Raw genomic sequence first — 19,198 nt, forward strand, 5'->3', positions numbered from 1 at the left:
TTCCAGTTATGTAACAGCTGAGTGGCATTAAAGGAGAAGAAACAAATATACATTTACAGCTGGGTTTTTTTTGGCCACATTTAGTAAAAAGGCAAGTAAATATGCACTCAACACCTAGGAAGTACATAACATTTAACAAGTGAATTATATGAGCTGTACAAAAGACATTTTTAAAAGTTAGAACATTTTAATTGTGAGACTTCTCACTAGTTCTCTAAAAATATTCTACCACACAAGCGAGAGTGAACTTGTTAAAACTTAAGTCAGATAATGTAACTTCTCTGCTCATAACCTTCAATCACTCCTTGACTCACTCAGAATAAAAGCCAAAGCAGCAGTTAGGATCCGCCTGTACCCTCTCTGATTCAGTTGCTACCTCACACAGCAACACTGGCCTCCTCACTGATCCTGGAAATAGCTCAGGCTTCTTTCTGCCTCAAGACCTTTGTACTCGCTATTGTCTCTGTATAGAATGCATATGCCTCCATCTCCACATGGCTCACTCCCTCTCCTACTTTTAATCTTTACTCAAATGTCACCTTCTCTGAATGTCTTCTTCCCTACCTCCTTCAACCCTCACTAGACATTCTTTATCCCTGTTCCTTGATTTATATTTCTCCACAGTACTTACCTTCTAACACAGAGTATCATTTACACCTCCGTCTATTATATCCCACTCAAGTATAAGCTCAAGGAGGACTGATGTTTTCACATATTCTGTTTAGAGATAATTAGAAGAATCTAGAGCAAAGTCAGGCACTGACAAGGTGCTCAGTAAATATCTGTGAATGTTGAACATGTTTGCCAGGGTTCACATTTAGGTACTTCTTTTTTTCAGTAAATTGAGTCTCTCTCTCTCTATATATATATGCCCCCATAATTGTATGGAGGCAATGCATATATATGTATATATATATATATATATATATATATATATATATAGTCCAAATATCCTTTTATATTTTGGCTTACAATGCCATTCAAATGTTTATGTTTCAAAGAGTAAAAAAAAATCCTTCAATTTTGCTTCTTCTTGAGCCAGTTTGTCAGAATAACACCCATTCCAGTTGATGCCAAGAATCTGATCTGGCCTGGAATCCCTGACAGGAGTCTGGTTAAGAGGCAATCCAATGTGCTCAGATAGTTCTATTCTTCATCTGAATAGAAATTTAACTGCACAGTTGTTTGTGAAATCTTTGCGTGATCTTGTTCTTGAAAAAGTTTTCTTTGTTTTTGCTTTGTTTAATCACAAACTCTTGTAACATAATAACTTTAGTAAGAGTATGCTAAGATAATAAGAAAAATAATTCTAGTCAAGTGGATGCTATTCTTTGGTCCCCAGCTGGCAGGGCTGAATCCCCAGCCCTTGAACTGACACACTTGAAACTGGGGAGGAACTGCCGGGTTAGGGGTAGATGGCTGGGTTTTGCAGCAGGACTGCATGTCACATGACTTTGACTCCAGATGTGCTTTCCCTTTATCTGAGGGCAGTATCAACTGTGTAAGAAAGGCATTGAAATTCTCAGAGCAATATTACATTTAATTCTTCTCAATTAAAAAAAAAACAACTCTCACCATATTTATAAGAGACATATTTATAAGAGACATATATCTGGGTGTATTCCATGAGAAAGAAGCAATGTTAAAAAAATAAAATAATATGGGCAATGCTATAATAATTGGAAATCACTGAGTTTAACACATGAAGATTTCCTAACAGATTATTAAAGGTAGCATTAATTGTATGGGGGCATGCTTCTTCCCACCAGATATTTTGACAGAGAAACAGTGATCTGAATTGTTTAGGAAATATAAAATAAAAAACTGATTTGCCACAAATAGGCATTTTGAATATGCTGGTGTTCTCTGTTCAACCACCCTATGTGTGAAAAGGTATGTATTTATTCTGTATCTGAGATTCAACCTTTTCAAAGATCAGAAGACAGTTCTTCCAGAGCAAGGCTAGGATCAACTTTCCCTAGTATAAGTGTGAGTCTGGGAAGTGCTGTTTTTTCTATCTAGACCTGAATAAATATTTTTGTTTTTCTTTCTTTTTTTCCTCCAGATGATCTAATATTTAATCATCCTTTCCCAAAGGATCACTTATATATCACTATAGTTAAGGATATGCATTTTTGTTTTAAGATTTAGACTAGATTTTAGAGAATACCAGTAGCACTTCCTTTTAGAAATTCTATCTGACATAGGGTTGTCATCACCTGTGTGAAAACCCAAAAAAGAAAAGTACTAATTGTAAAGGAATGTCATTTTGAGTAAGAAAAATTTTTGAATTGTTGACTATTTTCAAGAAACACATTCTCATCTCTAATAAAGAATGCCATTAGACTCTCTTGAAATAGGTGTCAATGAGTTACTGTGACTGGAAAGTGACACCTTAGGAAGGCCCACCAGGTGCATGAGTCATTTGCATGCTCAGATATAACTGTGCACAGGGAAGCCTGTGCATGCTATGCCTGGTCTGAGATAGGAACAAGGTTGGGCACCCTAGTAATAACTAGATCCAAGGATTTCTGAATAAAAATCGAGAGTGTCTAAAAAAATGTACATGAATCAAAGGCAGTTGCCAGGCTTGTAGTTTCTTACTCCTAATGCACACTAATTTAAGCAAGTTTGACTTTGCTTAAATGACTCAAACCAAATGGAAATGTCTGGCTTCTACTTTTTTTTTGGTTTTATGTCTCTGCTCAACTATTGCAGTTTTAACCTAATTGGTACAGTATGCTTGCATTTGTAAGCTACGTTTCTATCACACTAAACAATGTCCTCATGTCTCCATGCCTTGTCTCCCCAGTCACTTTGTCTTGATTTTTAAGACATACTAAAATACTTCCCTGAAGCCATCTTTTCTCGCCCCTGAGGCAATATCCACTACATCTTTTTATAAGCCCCCTAGTATACCAAGCATTCTTACCTAGAGTACCTTTAACATTTTATTGACTCAGAGATTCAGTTGGTCTTATTCTTTGCTGAACACAAAACCTGGTACGCGGTAGATCATAAAAATGAGATGACTGACTACCTAACAAATTTGGTTCATCCTGGAGTAGGAAAAGTCCCTGTATTCATGCCCTCACAGTAGGGGAACCAACTTATAAATCAAAAAAATTCAATCAAGTGTTAAACTCAGAAAAATAAAATTCATTAATTACTCAAAAAAGTCACAGACCATAGGGCCAGTAAAGTCTCCTTTCTCATATTCTTCCCAACATGAATGGTTCATCACTGTCAGTGAAAACAGACTTTATTCTCAGACCACTTAGCCTCCAGTGCTATTTTGGGATTGCCAATTTGTGATATGACTGTCTGAATACTATACAGTACCCTTTCCTCTGTCACTCGGGATGGCCATTTCAGTCACTTTCTATTTAATGCCTGCCAATTTCCCCCTTCATATTTTCTATTTCATCTTCCTTTACTTTCTATTTTTGTCACCACCATACTCCTTTTTTTCACCCCTTTAATTGGCCCCTATCTCTAGTCCTCTAACCCTCTTAATACACTGGCATAAGAAGAAAATCTGCCATGATAGCAAAAGAGGTAAGAAAGCAGCCTCTAAAGTCTGATGGTTTGGGCCTGATTCTTGGTGCCTCCTCTTCTTAGCTGTGCATCCACAGACAAGTCACTTTACCTCTTTGTACCTCAGTTTCCTCATCTGTAAAATAAAGCTGACAATACTAGTCCCTACCTCAGGAGGTTGCAATGCAAGTTAAATGAGAGAAAACATATGGTAATGTGATTGCAACAGTGCCTCACACAAAGGAAGCAGCTAATAAATGTGAGGTGTTACTTTTGTCATAGTATTGTCCTCTGAAAACCTGCCAACGGCTTCTTAAATGCCTAAAGTATAACCCTCAACCTGCATTACGAATACTAAAATAGGTTTAGTCTTGACTTACCTTTCTAACCATCTTCATTCACTTCTAACCAGAACTGAAAAACTACTTTTGCATATAATTTGTGCATTCTAATTTCTCATTGCAAGCACCATTTTCCAGGGCTGGTAAGTTCTTTCCCTTCTTCAACTATCAAAATCTTTCTGTTTGCCTAAATTACGACCCTAGCTTTCATTTTGTGATAATCCCATTCCATAAAGACTCTTTATCCTTCAAAGTCTGGAAACTTCTAGTGTGTCAGTATCACTCATACAGATTGTTGATTAGCACCACATGTGTGTGCCTCATATCCCACCCCCAACTCTAAAGTCCTAGAGATGAGAGCTTGTCCTTCCACTGCATCATGCTTTTCATCATCTGCTCTAGCCAAGAAAATCTTTCGAATGACTGTTACACTGTAATCCACAAAACTCTCAATGTTGACAACCACCTGGGATCTTTGATCATAGGATGAATTGTAAGTATTTTGTTTTTGTTAACATCAAACTATGCATCGCATCTTAAAAAGGAATAAGCATTTTGTTTAGCAGTTACCTATACTGGCTGCTCAGAAAGAGAAAAACATGCACTCTCTAACATTAAATAAGATATTTTGCAAACTGACTACTACCAAAGCTTCTGTTCAAATCCTCATCATTTGCGGATCATGGCAAAGGACTCCCGGAGTCTCTCTGTCTCTGGTACCCCTCCGCCCATGCTTTTTCCAACTCCCAGTGAGAACTTCCTAAACGAAAACTTTTGTTAAGACTTGCCTACTTAAAAACCTCCCCGTTGTCCTAAAAATAACGGTCAAATATCTTAGCATGATGAAAAAGACCCTTAGTAATCTAGCCCCAGCTCTCTCCAGACTCTTCTGCTCAATCAGTACTGAAACACTTGCCATTCCCCCATACCACATTCTACTTGACCCTCTGTGACTTTTATCTCCCTTTTTCTTCTGATTGAAACATCCTTCTTTGCATCATAATCATGGCAAATTCATACTTGTCCTTCAGGCATAGCTCATGCTTTATCCTTCCTGTTAAGATTCCAAGACCTCTCCCAGGCAGAATTAATTTTCTCTTCTACACAAATATTATGACTTGTGCATACTCCACTGATTGCACTTATTATACCTCTCATTTAAAATTTAAAAATATATTTAAATGTAATTTTTTAGATTTTACTACAATTCAATATAGTACGTACTGTAATAGAGATTTTTCTAATGTGACTTCTTGTTTCATTTAAACCACTTTCTATTCTTCTGAGATATGATATCATGGTTTGAAAGAGCAAAGGTTCTGGATGTAGACAAATTAGGGTTTAGATCCCCGATAACAACAGCTAACACGCATTGCCACAAATTCTGTGTGAAACGCTATCCTAAGAGCTTTGTATGGATAATTTCTTTAAGCTTCACAACAATAAGATACATATTGATACTCATTTGCAGATGAGGACACTGAAGAACACAAACCACTTGGAGCATAGAGTGAGCAGTGGTAGAGCCAGAATTTGAGCCCCAAGACCTTGGCCACAGAGTTAACTTTCTTAACCCCCATTCTATCCTTTAGCTAATTAATCTCTTGAACTTTTTGTAACTGAAAAAGGAGGATAAATTGATTGCAATAATTTGATTATATTAAAAGCAACTTCCTTGTTAGTATTAAATAAAATGGTATTCTCCCCCTTTTCTTTCTTTTCTTGTGGTTCATTTATATTCAGAAGTGGCACATATTTATTTGACCTCCTGGGTAATATGTATAATCTTTACCCGCTTACTATCACACCCTTTAATTCTTAACATTATCAGATAAATAAGGAGTTTTGCCTTTTCTTTTCTTCTTCCTCCCTAATATCAGGTTCTGCATCTCTGCCAGAGGAACCAAGATTGGTCTTGATTATCTCATTGGGATGGACAAACTGGATTGCTTGCACTTTGTGTCAGTTCAATTGATTTTGTATAATTGCAATATAAAGGAATTCTCTGATTGAAAAATATACCTTAAGGGCTTATTAATTTACTGTGGCACATGACAAGTAATTAGTTATTGATATAACCAGAAGAAATAAATATGTGGCTTGATAAGAACCAAGAATAAAACATAAGTCAAAATAATTTGACAGTTGAATCTACTTCTTAACAGTATAGTCCAGAGAATAAATCTCTCTCACATAACGTAGCCAGTAAATTTACTTATACTTCATTTCACACTGTTATTAATTGTTCCATTAAAATTCAGTAGTCAGGAGGGTAAGTAGGATATGATCTCAAATTCCCAACAGACGATGAGCTATACATCTATCATTCAGAAATATAGACTTGTTGATCAATGCTATGAAAATCAACATTACATATTTGAGAAACTATTTGAAATTCTGGTCAGCAAGTATGAACAAAATGTGGTGCCACCCACATTTTTTCTAACATGTGCAAGCTGAAAATGTATATCTTAATTAACATAATTTTTCTAAACAGAAATGTCACAAATCCCAATCAGCTGCTTCAGAACATTGATTGCCTAAATATACATATTTAGCTCCATAAAATTAAGAGTTTTGAATTCAACATTAACAAGGGTGACTTGATTTTAAAAAGCATAGCATACTGTGATTTTGTGTGTGTGTGCAAGTGTATGTGTGTTTGTATATCCTATAATGGCACATTTTCACATGAAGTGCATATAAAATCCATTACACTTCTAAGTACTATTTTATTTGGATTCCAAGAACACATGCTAGGTTGTTTGGAAATGAAATAGTTTGACGACATTAAAACCAAAGTTTATTCATACTGAAACCTTTTTTCTTCAAGCTGCTCTGAAATGGAGGGCACAGTCTCAGAAACAAAATGTAATTTATTTGTGAATTTGAGTTGGGATTTACATAATTTCTTTCCTCGCTTTATTTTGAATTTAATCAGTTTCAAAGCCATTAAAAAGGTATAAACACACACACACACACATGCACACACAGAAATGTGATGAAGCAATACAATTACTCATGCTGTTACTGAAAACTAAAGGGATTTGTATTACTTTCCATTAAACAATTTCATTTTTGAAGGATTCTGTGGTCTGTTCTCCCTAGTCACCTCCTGATAGTAAATTGGGGACTTATTGGAGGAACAGTGGTAATTTTCAGGTTATTTGGATACCATTTAGACTAGATTACCTTAGTGCCTCATCTAATTTTCGCCCTCTTTAACTCAGATTTTGAAGTTTATAGTTTTCATGCTTCTTGAGGTTATAGATATTTTCTCATCCTCTTGTGAGGTTCAGGAAGTTGATAGTAGTGTCAGTAAGTACAGAGAACATGTCAGTCACTCAAGGGTACGCAAAACAAATGGGAAAGCTGGGGCTTACATTCTTACCTTCTCATCCCTAATTCAAGGAATGATCTTTCCACCTCCAATCTCCTATCTTCACTAAGTTTGTACTATCTTCTCCTGACACTTTAACCTCCTAAGCTTTCTTTTAGCAATTCTACTGAGGAAATGATTTTAAAGTCCTAAAATGTTAAATTCCAGGAGCGTGTACAAGACGGCAAGAATCTCAATTTTAGAATGAAGACAATTCCATCAGTTTCTTAAAGTACATAAATGACAATGCAACATGCATTTATTATTTTTCAATATTTAATTCAAAAAGTGAAGGGAAAATGAATGGGATTATTCATTCATGGGATTGAATATTTTCAATATTCAATGGGATTATTTTCCTTATGAAACTTAAAATGGGATTATTTTCCTTATGAAACTTAAAAACCATGAGAAGACAGACCACTGATATTACATGATAACATGAAAACAATGTTTTAAATCTAATATCTAGAATATTCATTATATTTAAAAAGAGCTTACAAATTTGGCTATCATAGTTGAATAGTACCCTAACCACGGCTTGCCTTGCATTTTTAAGAACACTTACTAGGCTTTCCTTAATATCATAAATTATCCTAACTGAAGTAAATTCTGCATTACTAAATAATTAGTAGTACTAACTAGAACTTAAAATTAGAGTAGAAAAATATAACAAATATAAACCATACTAATGAACTAAGCAATACTACAAATATAAATATGTTATATATTATATATTATATATCTATTATATAATATATAATATATATATTTGGTTTTCAATTTAAAAGCAATACCTTTCCCAAACAGAAGTGTTTTTAAAAGCTCACCATGTTACCAATGTAAAAGTTGAAACCATTGTAAATATTTTATAAACGTTATGCATAATTTGTTTTACTTTGAAGTCCCATTTGTCTTAGGAATAGATAATTAACATGTTTTCATTTTAGTTCAAAGAGAAGGATTTAAAATTTTGTACTGTAATCTGAGATGTTTAGATTTTTAAATCTTTGAAAATTAACCTGTAGTACAGGAAATAATGGGAAGCACACACAAAACCAAAGGAATAAACCAAAACCAAGGATTACTTTGGAATCTAAGTGTAAAAGTCCTACTGGGGAAGATCCAACATTTATCCTCTTCATTTAAGTGCAGTTTTAATAATTAACAAAGAAGTTTGTCTCTGGAAGAGAATGTGGGTGGAGAGCCACTAAGCACTAAGGAGCACTCAGGCCAACGCAGCCATGCAGCACAGTCCAAAATAACAATGTGGCCTCCAACTATTACTTAAGCCTCACCGAGTGCCACACTAACTCCTAAAGCATGACTTGAGAAGGAAGGAAATGATGTCTGGAATATCTTTTGACGTGTGTCTAATAGAACTGAATAAACAGAAGTGCCTGCAAGGCCAACATAATTAATTTGAGTGTGAACATTTCTCTGAACCAATGATTCCTTTTACAGTGTGGAAATGAATACACTTTGCAGTTTTCATTTTAGGTCAGAGGCAGTGCAGCTTGTGTTAAAACTGAAAAGAGAAATACTAAAGATAAAAGACAAAAAGGATGGTGCTGAAAATAAACATGTTCAGCAGCCATTGTCATTCAACTTACCCAGATGTGCTTTTCATGAGATGGAGAAGGATGGATGGAAAAGAAAAGCACACAAATGTTAATGGATACATTTTAGTCCAAAGAAAGCCATGGAATAAAACAAGAGCATCATTTCAGATGTGCAAAAGCTCAGATATGAGAAAGACATGGTGTCTTTTTTTATTTCACCGTGGCACACATACTCACTGCGTCCAAAAGCATGATCAGGTTGAGGGCAGGTCTAATTGTTGACTAGTAAGTCTGTCTCTTGAAAATGAGCCACTCTGAAACATGCATGACCACATTTTTCCCAGCCTCTAGTATACTCCAGGAAGAAATCAGGCATTTTATTAAAGAACATTCTTTACCTCAGGCCACTCCTGGGTTGTTTTACAAATAGAAGCAGAATTTACCAAATGGTGCTCAGATTCTCATGCAGCCTTACATGTCTACTGTTTGAGCTCAAGAAAAAGTACAAGAGACCCCTGGAGAGGCAGCAACTTAAGAGAGCACTGGTGTGAGCGTCAGAATATCGGGGTTCTAGTTTTTATACATGATTTGGTCAAAATTACCAGCAGGTTCTGATTTTCAATCTCCTTACCTTCATATGGGGCAAGAAGAAAATTATACATTCAGGTCCATAATTGTAATATTCTAACAAATGCCGTAAGAATAATAATTTTTATAATATGGCATTTGCCAGTAATCAGAACATGAGAAGGATAAAAGAATCCCATGACTCTTTTCCCCTTGCTACAATAATTCCTTCTCCTCTGTTTGAACTGGCAAAATAAATGTTGTTTGTGCCAACTGAGTCTCTTTCGACAGAAACATTTATTTGGACAGATGTTTATAAATGTTGCTCTGAGGAAAAAGGAAACTAGTTTGGTTCACCAATATTACCATAAATCATCGCAAAACAGCATTGATTTAAATATAATTTTTGAGGTAGCCCACTTGCTCCCTGGATATAGTAGTGGCACTGGGAAAATATGGAATTTAAATAATTCAACAAAAAGCCATGGTAATATTATTCAAAATTTTCTATACAAGCATAGTAGACTAATTCTTAGAAAAAATAAAACTTTTACAACTCATAAAATATATTAAATATAACAAAATATGAAGCAGAAATCCATATCTCAGATATTAGGCAACTTAGAGAGTTTCTTTTTTATTGCTCAGTCATTATAAAGAAAAGGTTGGCGTGCAATGAAAACACCCTGTACGTGCCTCATCTAAATGCATTCATTCAGAGAAACCATGTATTATTTTATTAAATAGGCCTTTTGGAGAAATGCGTATTCTTTGACCTTAGCTCCAGAACAGCTGTGGGAAGCTCTTTAAATATTCACATAAACAAAAACATAAATGTCCATACGTATTGGCACCACAATGACCTAAGAAATTTAAGGCATTTTTTTTTACATCATACATGGAACAGAAAGAAAATTAAAACCAAAAAGAGACAGTTTCTAAATTGTTAAAATGGCTTTCCTGTCAACGTATCTGTGAACTCTTTGATGAGCTCTTAAAAAAGGCAATTTCTGAGCCTTCCAGGAAAATTGCCAAAAGCATTTGGGGCCAGTTATTCCCATGGACAAAATCATCTTTCTCAGCCTACCAGTTATCTAGTAATTGCTCTCCAATAAAACAAGTTGATTAAATATGTGCACAATGGAATATTAATAGTCCCCATGTATTCATTTAGCATTTTCAAAAATAGAAAACTAATATCAATAAAAATACCTTAAATATAAAATGTAAGAGAAATTATGAAACAAACAGGAAACACAAATATAAAAATACATTCAAAAAGTATTACTTAAATTTCTAATATATTTGTTATCAATTGTTATAAGGTTTCTGATTTTTCAGAGTTTTTATGAACTTTCTTATTCTCCAGAGTCAATTGAAAGCAATACTGAGCAGTTACCTCACTTTAGAATATTAAGGATTTCAGCTCATGATGTAAAAAAAAAAAAAAAAAGTCCTGCAAAGGACAAAAAGCTAGCCATAAATGACTCTGACATATCTCAGAGTGGTAAATACTCTAAATTCATGTCAGAGGGAATATATATTTGCAGAGTTTTTTCATCTGGATAAAGTATTTAATTTTTCTTCTATGTTCTTTCCTACAAGCAGTTATTTACAATAACACATAACCTCATTATTCGTTTTCTCTTCACTCCAGATTGTCAAGATTATGATAACATCAAGACAGATTCTGTGAAAAATAAACGTTCTTCATGTAAAGATCACTGTGAGTAATAGGCAAATAACAAGTTTTAATTGACACAGAAAAAGAACAGGTTTTAAGTTACCATTTAATGAATATGATCAAATCCAATTATTGGCATGTTTTCCTTGGGAACATCAGCATACATCCAGACACAAGTAGACATTACCAGCGAACATCTGTCTTTTTTCCAAAATGGTGCCTGAAACTGTTCAGATGTCTCATTTTAATCTTCTAGATCTCTTACTACATGAATGGGCCATTTCCTGTTTATAAACTAGTAAACTTTGAATGTTAAAACTTCACATGATACATAATTCACTACATGAGATTCATATGTGAAATGTGATTGCTTCTCTCTTCTTAAGGTTCAAATTGGTGACTCAGAAAGATTTTAAAATCAATTATTAATACCAGATTGAGGAGTGAATGGGTAGCAACTGATGTGAAAAAGTAGAATAAAGAAAGGATTTCCTTTAATAGGTGAAACCTGAGAATGTTTAAAGAAGAGAGCAGAATTTGAAAGTATAAGAGCAGGGGCGACTGGGTGGCGCAGTCGGTTAAGCGTCCGACTTCAGCCAGGTCACGATCTCGCGGTCCGTGAGTTCGAGCCCCGCGTCAGGCTCTGGGCTGATGGCTCGGAGCCTGGAGCCTGTTTCCGATTCTGTGTCTCCCTCTCTCTCTGCCCCTCCCCCGTTCATGCTCTGTCTCTCTCTGTCTCCCCCCAAAAATAAATAAAAAAAAAAAAAAAAAAAGAAAGTATAAGAGCAAATAAGAAGTCAGCACAACATGACTGAGAGACCGGGAAGAGATGAGCACTCAAGCAAGAGAGTATCCTAGTTTCCTGTAATAAAACAAAAGAGGGGCTAGTGTTTAGTATGCATTTGGCAGCAAATAATTTAGGGCACTCAGATGGTTTCTTTCTTCTCTCCCTCTAAAGCAGAATGTGAGTTCATCTGTAGAGGATGCAGCTTTGAGAACAGTGGAGTTCTCTAACAAAAGTTTCAAGGAGTAGAAACAAGATTGGTAAGAGAAAAATACTGTAATTACAGGGCACTGATGAAATGCCAAAGGAAGCTGGCCCGAAGTCTTGTACTATAATGTTCTCCAGCAGCATAAAGGTGTTCAGTTGTAGACATAGAGAAAGAAAATTCATTGGTGGCAGCAATAGTGGCATGTGGATACAACCAAATGAAAGAAGAGCAAAAAAAAAAAAAAAAAGAGGAATTCTTGAGTGTGTTGAAATCATGGACATGGAATCTAAGCTAAATAGGAAGCAAGGAGAGAACAGAAAGGGGCAACTGTGCTGGGAAAGGATAGAAGTTAAGAAGAATGATAGTTGACGAAAATGACAAAGCAAAGCTGAGAGGAGAAGACTATGGTTAGGAAGGAATGATCTGTTTGAATTAGTAAGAATTAGTAATTTTGGAATAAGAGTGATTTGGAGGAGATGAGATGATATAGAATATGACCATGGAAGGTGTCTGACTTCAGACTTCAGAGAATGGCATTGGAAGCCATGACACTTACAGATTAAATTGTGAGTGGGTGATCTATGTGGATATTAGGGCACCACAGGGTGATGGAAAGGTCTACTTTATGTATAAAGACATGGGACACATTGAAAATAAATAGTCAAGCATATTTCTAGAGATCTTTATAAATGAAAGGAAATGGTTCAGAAGTTTTCAGTATGGTTCATCATCACGCTACTGCAGAAATAACTTTTCTTTAAAGTTAATACTGATTTCACTCTAGTTCCATCTGTGTCATTGCAATGGCAAGATTTCATTCTTTTTTGATGGCTGAGTAATATTCCATTGTACATATATATCACATCGTCTATATTCATTCATCAGTCGATGGAGTTAGAGTGTATTATGCTAAGTGAAATAAGTCAGTCAGAGAAAGACAAATACTCATATGTGGAATTCTGGAAACAAAACAGATGAACATATGGGAAGGGGGAAAAGAGAGACAGGGAAGCAATCCATAACAGATTCATTCCTATAGAGAACAAACTGAAGGTTGTTGGAGGGAGGTGGGTGGGGGAATGGGCTAGATGGGTGATGGGTACTAAGGAGGGCACGTGTTGTGATGAGCACTGGGTATTGTATGTAAATGATGAATCACTAAATTCTGTTCCTGAAATCAATATTATACTATGTTAACCTAAAATTTAAAGGAAAAATTAGAAGGAAAAAAAATCAAGTTAATACTAATTTCAAATAGTTAGAGATTTTTGAGACTCTTTTAAAGAGGTTAAGAAATCTTTATTCTTCTAAGAATTCTGTTCATTTGCCTAGCAAATCTAACCCAAACACAGTTAAAGTTGTGGTTCTGTAAAATCTGAAACAGACATTTCTTTGTATTTTTACATACATGTACATAAAATACACATATATCCATACATGTTTTTAGGGGACATATAGAACTAGTTTTTAAAATAAAACTCTGGAAATAAGATACAGATAATCACTGCTCTCCTTAGAAATGTAGAAACAAAGAAGATAATCTTATTTGACAGGTGGCTAATTTTAAATAACTGTGGGAAGAGAGAGCATCTTCAGAGACCTTATGAAAAACCTATGCAGAGCCAATATAAGATCCTATATTTGTGGAAACAAATGTGGAGAATTCTTTCCAGATTAAGATGTCAGCAGTATATTTAAAGGTACCCTAATTAGTGACTTTTTTTCTTCTAAAAAAGGAGCTTAATTATCCTTGGTATTCGATACTAACTTTTTAAGTTTTATTGGAATGAATTGTGTAAGATTGATTCAAGCACACATTTAAATTTCTTACATAGCTTATTTGTAAGTGCTCATTAGCATTCTTACATCAAACTTTGAGATATTATGTGTGGCTAATTATATGAAAAAAAGCAATTTTATAACACAGCTACATTTTGTGCGTTGAAACTATCTCCTCTTCCCAGTATTAAAAAAAATAGTTTGGCTTGAATATATTCATTGCTCATGTTGAAAGATGGGATAAGGTCAGATGACAAACTAATTATCCTCCAGAAAAAAAATATGCTACTCTTTTCGGAGTATAAAGAGGGTGAGGGATTCTCTTTTGACTCCCTATATAAACCATTCAAATATATAAGATATAAAGGTGGAGCTGACAAACAACTACATACTTTAAATTGCAGCTTTACCCTGAGATCCCAAATAATTTAGAAAAAGGCTGGACTCAAGAGATCCAGACTCTTGTATCGTACAGTGCCTGGAAAGCTATGTTTCCTCATAGGTGGAGGAAAATCTACCTCAAAGGCTTTGTGAAAATTAAAAGATAATACATGGAAAATATGTAGTATAATACCTAGAATACTGTAACTGCTCAATGTGATTATCAAATTCTTATTACATATATAATAAATATTATCATTACTATACAAAGAATGAGGAGGAAAATGGAACAGGGGTAATTACAAACAAGTATTAGATATCAAGTATATTAAGACAGTAACATACAAGATGGGAAGTAGAGAGAGATAAGGCTGGTGAGATAAATAGGAACCAGATGATGCAGGGATTTATGGGCCATATAAAGTCATCTGGAATTTATCCTAGAGAAGCTAGATAATAACTGAGGGATTCTAGGCAAGTTCAGAAATATAATTTAGATAGATCTCTTTAGCTGAAGTACAAAGAACGGATTACAGGAAGGCAAGAATGTATCATGGTTTTAGTATGATGGTCTGAAAAAGGAAAGAAGAAAACCAATACATTTGAGAGATTTTAAAGAGATAGTATATGGAGCAAGAGTATACAGAGGTGCACAGAGGTACACAAAGGAAGAATAAGGACAAGGACGACCAAGGGCAAAGATGAAGCCTAGTTTTCTGGTTTGGTCATCTGAGTAGAAGTCACTGCCCTAGTTCCTATTATTTTCTTAGGATATCTTCTTTACTTGAGAGTTCTTTCTCTTGGCAGAATCTGGATCTCTGTTGTTTATACCCCACACATTCCTAATTATTTCTAGCATACCTTGAAGACATGTTCGATATAATCTTGCTATACTGGTCATGTTCCTTGGAACATATGCTGGTTTGAATATATCCACTTAAAGTATATTTCCCAGAAATTAACACAATATCCAACTATAATCTGAGCAGTACATAGAATTTTGGCCCTATCCATTGCTTTTATCGATACTGAAAATCATTAACACCCTTGCTAGACATTGCTAACTTGTCTTTTTTGTAGAAACAGAGATCTTAGGAGTTGCAGTTAAGATTCCTCTATACCTACACGCATACCATATCCCCCATACACAAGTAACCAGTAAGTAGAGTCGTAAAATTGGATGTAGAATTATATAAACACCCCTATTAAACTTTATCTTGTTAGATTTGGACCTCTATGTAAAGGTCTTCCTTAAATAAAATAATTTATCTAAAAATTTAACTATGTCTTCCAGCTTCATTCTTCCACAAATCTGATACTCTTATTTAGGTCACCTGTGAAAGAACTGAGTCTGTCACCTTGTATTTTACTTAGTCCTCACCAGTTCTTTTGTTCAGCCCCTTCGGTTACAATGGTTTCATCAGTTATAAACCCATTTTGTTAGTTTCAATCCAATCTTGTGTCTAGAAGTAAATTAAATAGCTTGCTGAACTCAATAAATGGTGTTTCTACAGTATTTTTTCCTCCTCTACATGTCTAGAAAATGTTTGAAAAGTTTAAGGGCACAGTTTATTCTTAAAGGATTCCGTTTACTCTTGGTAATCGATAATCTCCTTTCTTACTGATCAAAAATAATCTAATAAATATTATAGATTTATTTTGTCAACTAACAATGAGGTGAGCAGTCCCTAGCTTGGAGAACAACTTTGAAATAAGAACATTAGGTAGCTTTAGGTTTGCGGCACTTTTTTTTTTAATTCTGTTCAAAGACTAGTGATTTAGAGAAAGGATCATGCATGGCCTCTGAAATACCTAAGTGCGATTATTTGTTTTCACATCTGTATTTCTACAAGTGCTCTGAAAAATGGAACTGTGCAATTTGAATATCAGTAGTTTCCAACACAGTTCTTGGGACATAATAGGCATTAAGGGAATGAGTAAAAAATGATCATTTGTGTATTCTATTAATCTAGGATATACTTCAGTAAAGACAAATGATATGGACTTATTTAGAAAAGGAGATCATTCTTCTAGTGTATGTAGCTATCTTAAGTTTTAATTTCCTATTACTAATTTTTATTTTAATCATTCCATATCATAAATGTTTCCCCTGAGCAGAAAGTATAGGGACTATATAGCGCTTCTGTTCTACTTATTCTGATCTATGAACATTGCACTGTTGGCTCAAAACAGCAGCTCTAATTCATTCTGAATTCTTTTCCTTCCTTCAAATAGATAAAATATATCTAAATATAGTTAGTTATAAAAACACTTGGATTTTCCTTAGCTTTAATTTTCCTAAAAAAAAATCAATGCATTTTGGCCTTTAGCCTTCAGATATTATTATTTTCTTAGGTTTAGGGAATTTTTTACAATTGTCCATGGTTGAGGTCAGACGGCTACGTAGGATCAGATGGCAAGGCAACGTTAGCGCTAGCTCAGTGCAGGTAGAGAAGACATACTTGTGAAGTTTCGAGTAAGAAATCGAGACACATTTCCCAGAGAAATATTGAGAACATTAGGTTTGGGTTCTGAAGTATTTTATTTTGTTAGATCCTTTTGAGTTGAGTCCCCAGATGTTCCCCTTGCAGTCATGTCTGTATAAAACAAACCTATGACTGTAACTGATTGACCCAAGCACACATATCTGTTCCTCACTAAGCCAATCACATGCTTTCATCTAGGAATTTAAAATTTGGACTTAGGTGACACAGAAAATATGAGTTCTTGGGGTGCCTGGGTGGCTCAGTCGGTTAAGCTTCTGACTTTGGCTCAGGTCGTGATCTCACAGTTTGTGAGTTTGAGCTCCACACTGGTCTCTGAGCTAACAGCTCAGAGCCCACATCGGATCCGCTGTCTCCCTCTCTCTGCCCCTTCCCTGCTCATGCTCTCTCTCTATTGGAAATAGATAAATAAACATTAAAAGAAAGAAAGAAAATACGAATTCTTGATAACACTCTGCAGAAATATTTCATAATCTCTTACTGCTGAAATTTTGGAGGTGTGCTGGCTCTGTTGTTTCTGAAATCTCTGATACTCTAATAACCTACCATGAATTCTCGTTTTTGCTTTAGTCAGATTCAATTCCTATAACAGGCTTACAAAATAGATTTTTGAGGAGGAAGCAAAGACGTTTACCTTCAATATATATAGCACTACTTCGAAGGGAAAATGTATTCAAAGCTTCCAACACATGTCATACAAACTAACCTCTGGAATGCAATTCATTTATAAGTTTAACTTGGCACACAGACACTTAATAAATATTTATTAAATGAGAGAATGTAGTGGAATTTATGTGATACCTCTAATTATGAATATTTTCAGTGATATTTATTTTACTTAGAGATATGCAAACTCTGAACCTTCCAAATGCCAAAGATTAAAAGTGCCGAGTCTCAAAACACATTAAAGATTATGCACTGAGGAAGACCCTTAGGACTGCAATGGAAATAAATTAACTAAATCTATAGAGCTTCACTTTTATGTCTTTGAAGTTCTAACATAAAGATTCATTGGTAGTGATTAACTATGACTGCCATGCTTCAAGGATAAAACCGCTTCTCTGGAGGATGCTACTGATAGCTGAGTTGGAATGTTAATTTCATTTTAATGATGTTGAAAAATTGATTTCAAATCCATATTCATTTAGCAATGATATCCATTTGCAAGAATATAACATATCTAACACAATAATAATAATATATTACCTACATTATAGCTAAAGAGTGAAAATGATAAATTAGTGTATTAATATTTATATGGTACTTTTCAGTTTTAGTCTCAAGGTACAAAAGATTTCAGTATACATGCACGTTTCAAAAAAACATACACCGTGTAAAAGCGCAGGAGGAAAATCAGCAGATAAAAATTAGGATAAAGACTTCAGAACATATATATCTGGAGATATGTATCCATTTACAGGGTATTCTGTCAATTTTCATATGTTCACTGACTATCAAAGACTGTCATGAGAATTAGGTACATTACTATTGAAACAAACAAGTTCATCTTTAATCTCATAAGTCTCTAAAAATAAGCTTCTTGGAAGTAAAGTTGAGCCTAAAAATGAAATTTTTAAAAGTCAGTACATGTAAAACAGTTCAGGTTAACAAGTCTCCAGATTGAAAGTATAAAGTAAAAATATGAAACAAAAAATATTTGAATGGAAACATGCTTATGATATTTCTGAACCCCGAAGAGAAAAATCTTAACATGTTCAGAGAGAGAGAGAAGAAGCCCTACATGTTAAAAACAAAAGTGACAACTAATTGACATTAGTTATAACTAGAGGCAAGAAGAACAGTAGCTTTAAAGTTTTGAGAGAAATTACTTTCAACCAATAGCTGTACACTTCTGGCCATTATCAACGAATTTTAGATGTAAAATATATTTCCAGATCTCTAAGGACTCAGGAAGGTTGCCACACACCCAACATCATGTTTCTAGAAATGGTGATATGGGAAATTGTCAGCTAAATATATTCCAGGAAAATAAAGACAAGAAATATGATGAGATATTAATACAAATACACTAACATTGACACTTTAAAAATTCTTTTAGATGCTAATGACCTAAACTTTCATTTCTTTCCTTGTAAGTTTATAGTCCTTGATTCTAGAGAGACACATTTACAAAATCACAATATTGTAGATGCTATTTTCAAGGAGAAGTGGGGATTATATTTGTACACCTTGCAAGTCTGTGACAACCCAGCTTTTTCTGTGTCAGGTAAATTTGTTGAATTTTGGGGTTCAGTTTTAGGAAACCACCCCTTTTTTGCCATATACTTAAGTCATATTCTAACAATTTGATTGGTGATAAAGCTGACATTTTGATCTCTAATTGCCTGACTCCTTTGTCTATCATCAAATAGATTCTCAACTTGGAATATGTTGTACACCTGAAACTAATATAATATTTTATGTTAATTACACTTCAATAAAAATATTATGCTCAGAGAAAACAATAAAAAG

At 34.6% G+C, this 19,198-nt stretch overlaps 1 protein-coding gene across 13 annotated transcripts in view; it reads right to left on the reverse strand.

The window, feature by feature from the left end:
• Window positions 1-19,198, reverse strand: part of PPFIA2 (PTPRF interacting protein alpha 2) — a 479,591-nt gene that overhangs the window by 38,702 nt on the left and 421,691 nt on the right. For 7 of the 13 annotated variants that reach the window (XM_043561607.1, XM_043561611.1, XM_043561609.1 and 4 more), the window contains one exon: window positions 8,871-8,879. The exons of the other annotated variants lie outside the window; for them this stretch is intronic. In XM_043561607.1, the coding sequence (XP_043417542.1) occupies window positions 8,871-8,879 (9 nt within the window). The remainder of the gene's footprint in view (window positions 1-8,870; window positions 8,880-19,198) is intronic. 13 annotated transcript variants of the gene reach the window in all.

This window comes from Prionailurus bengalensis, chromosome B4, assembly GCF_016509475.1.
Source record: "Prionailurus bengalensis isolate Pbe53 chromosome B4, Fcat_Pben_1.1_paternal_pri, whole genome shotgun sequence".
NCBI lineage: Eukaryota > Metazoa > Chordata > Mammalia > Carnivora > Felidae > Prionailurus > Prionailurus bengalensis.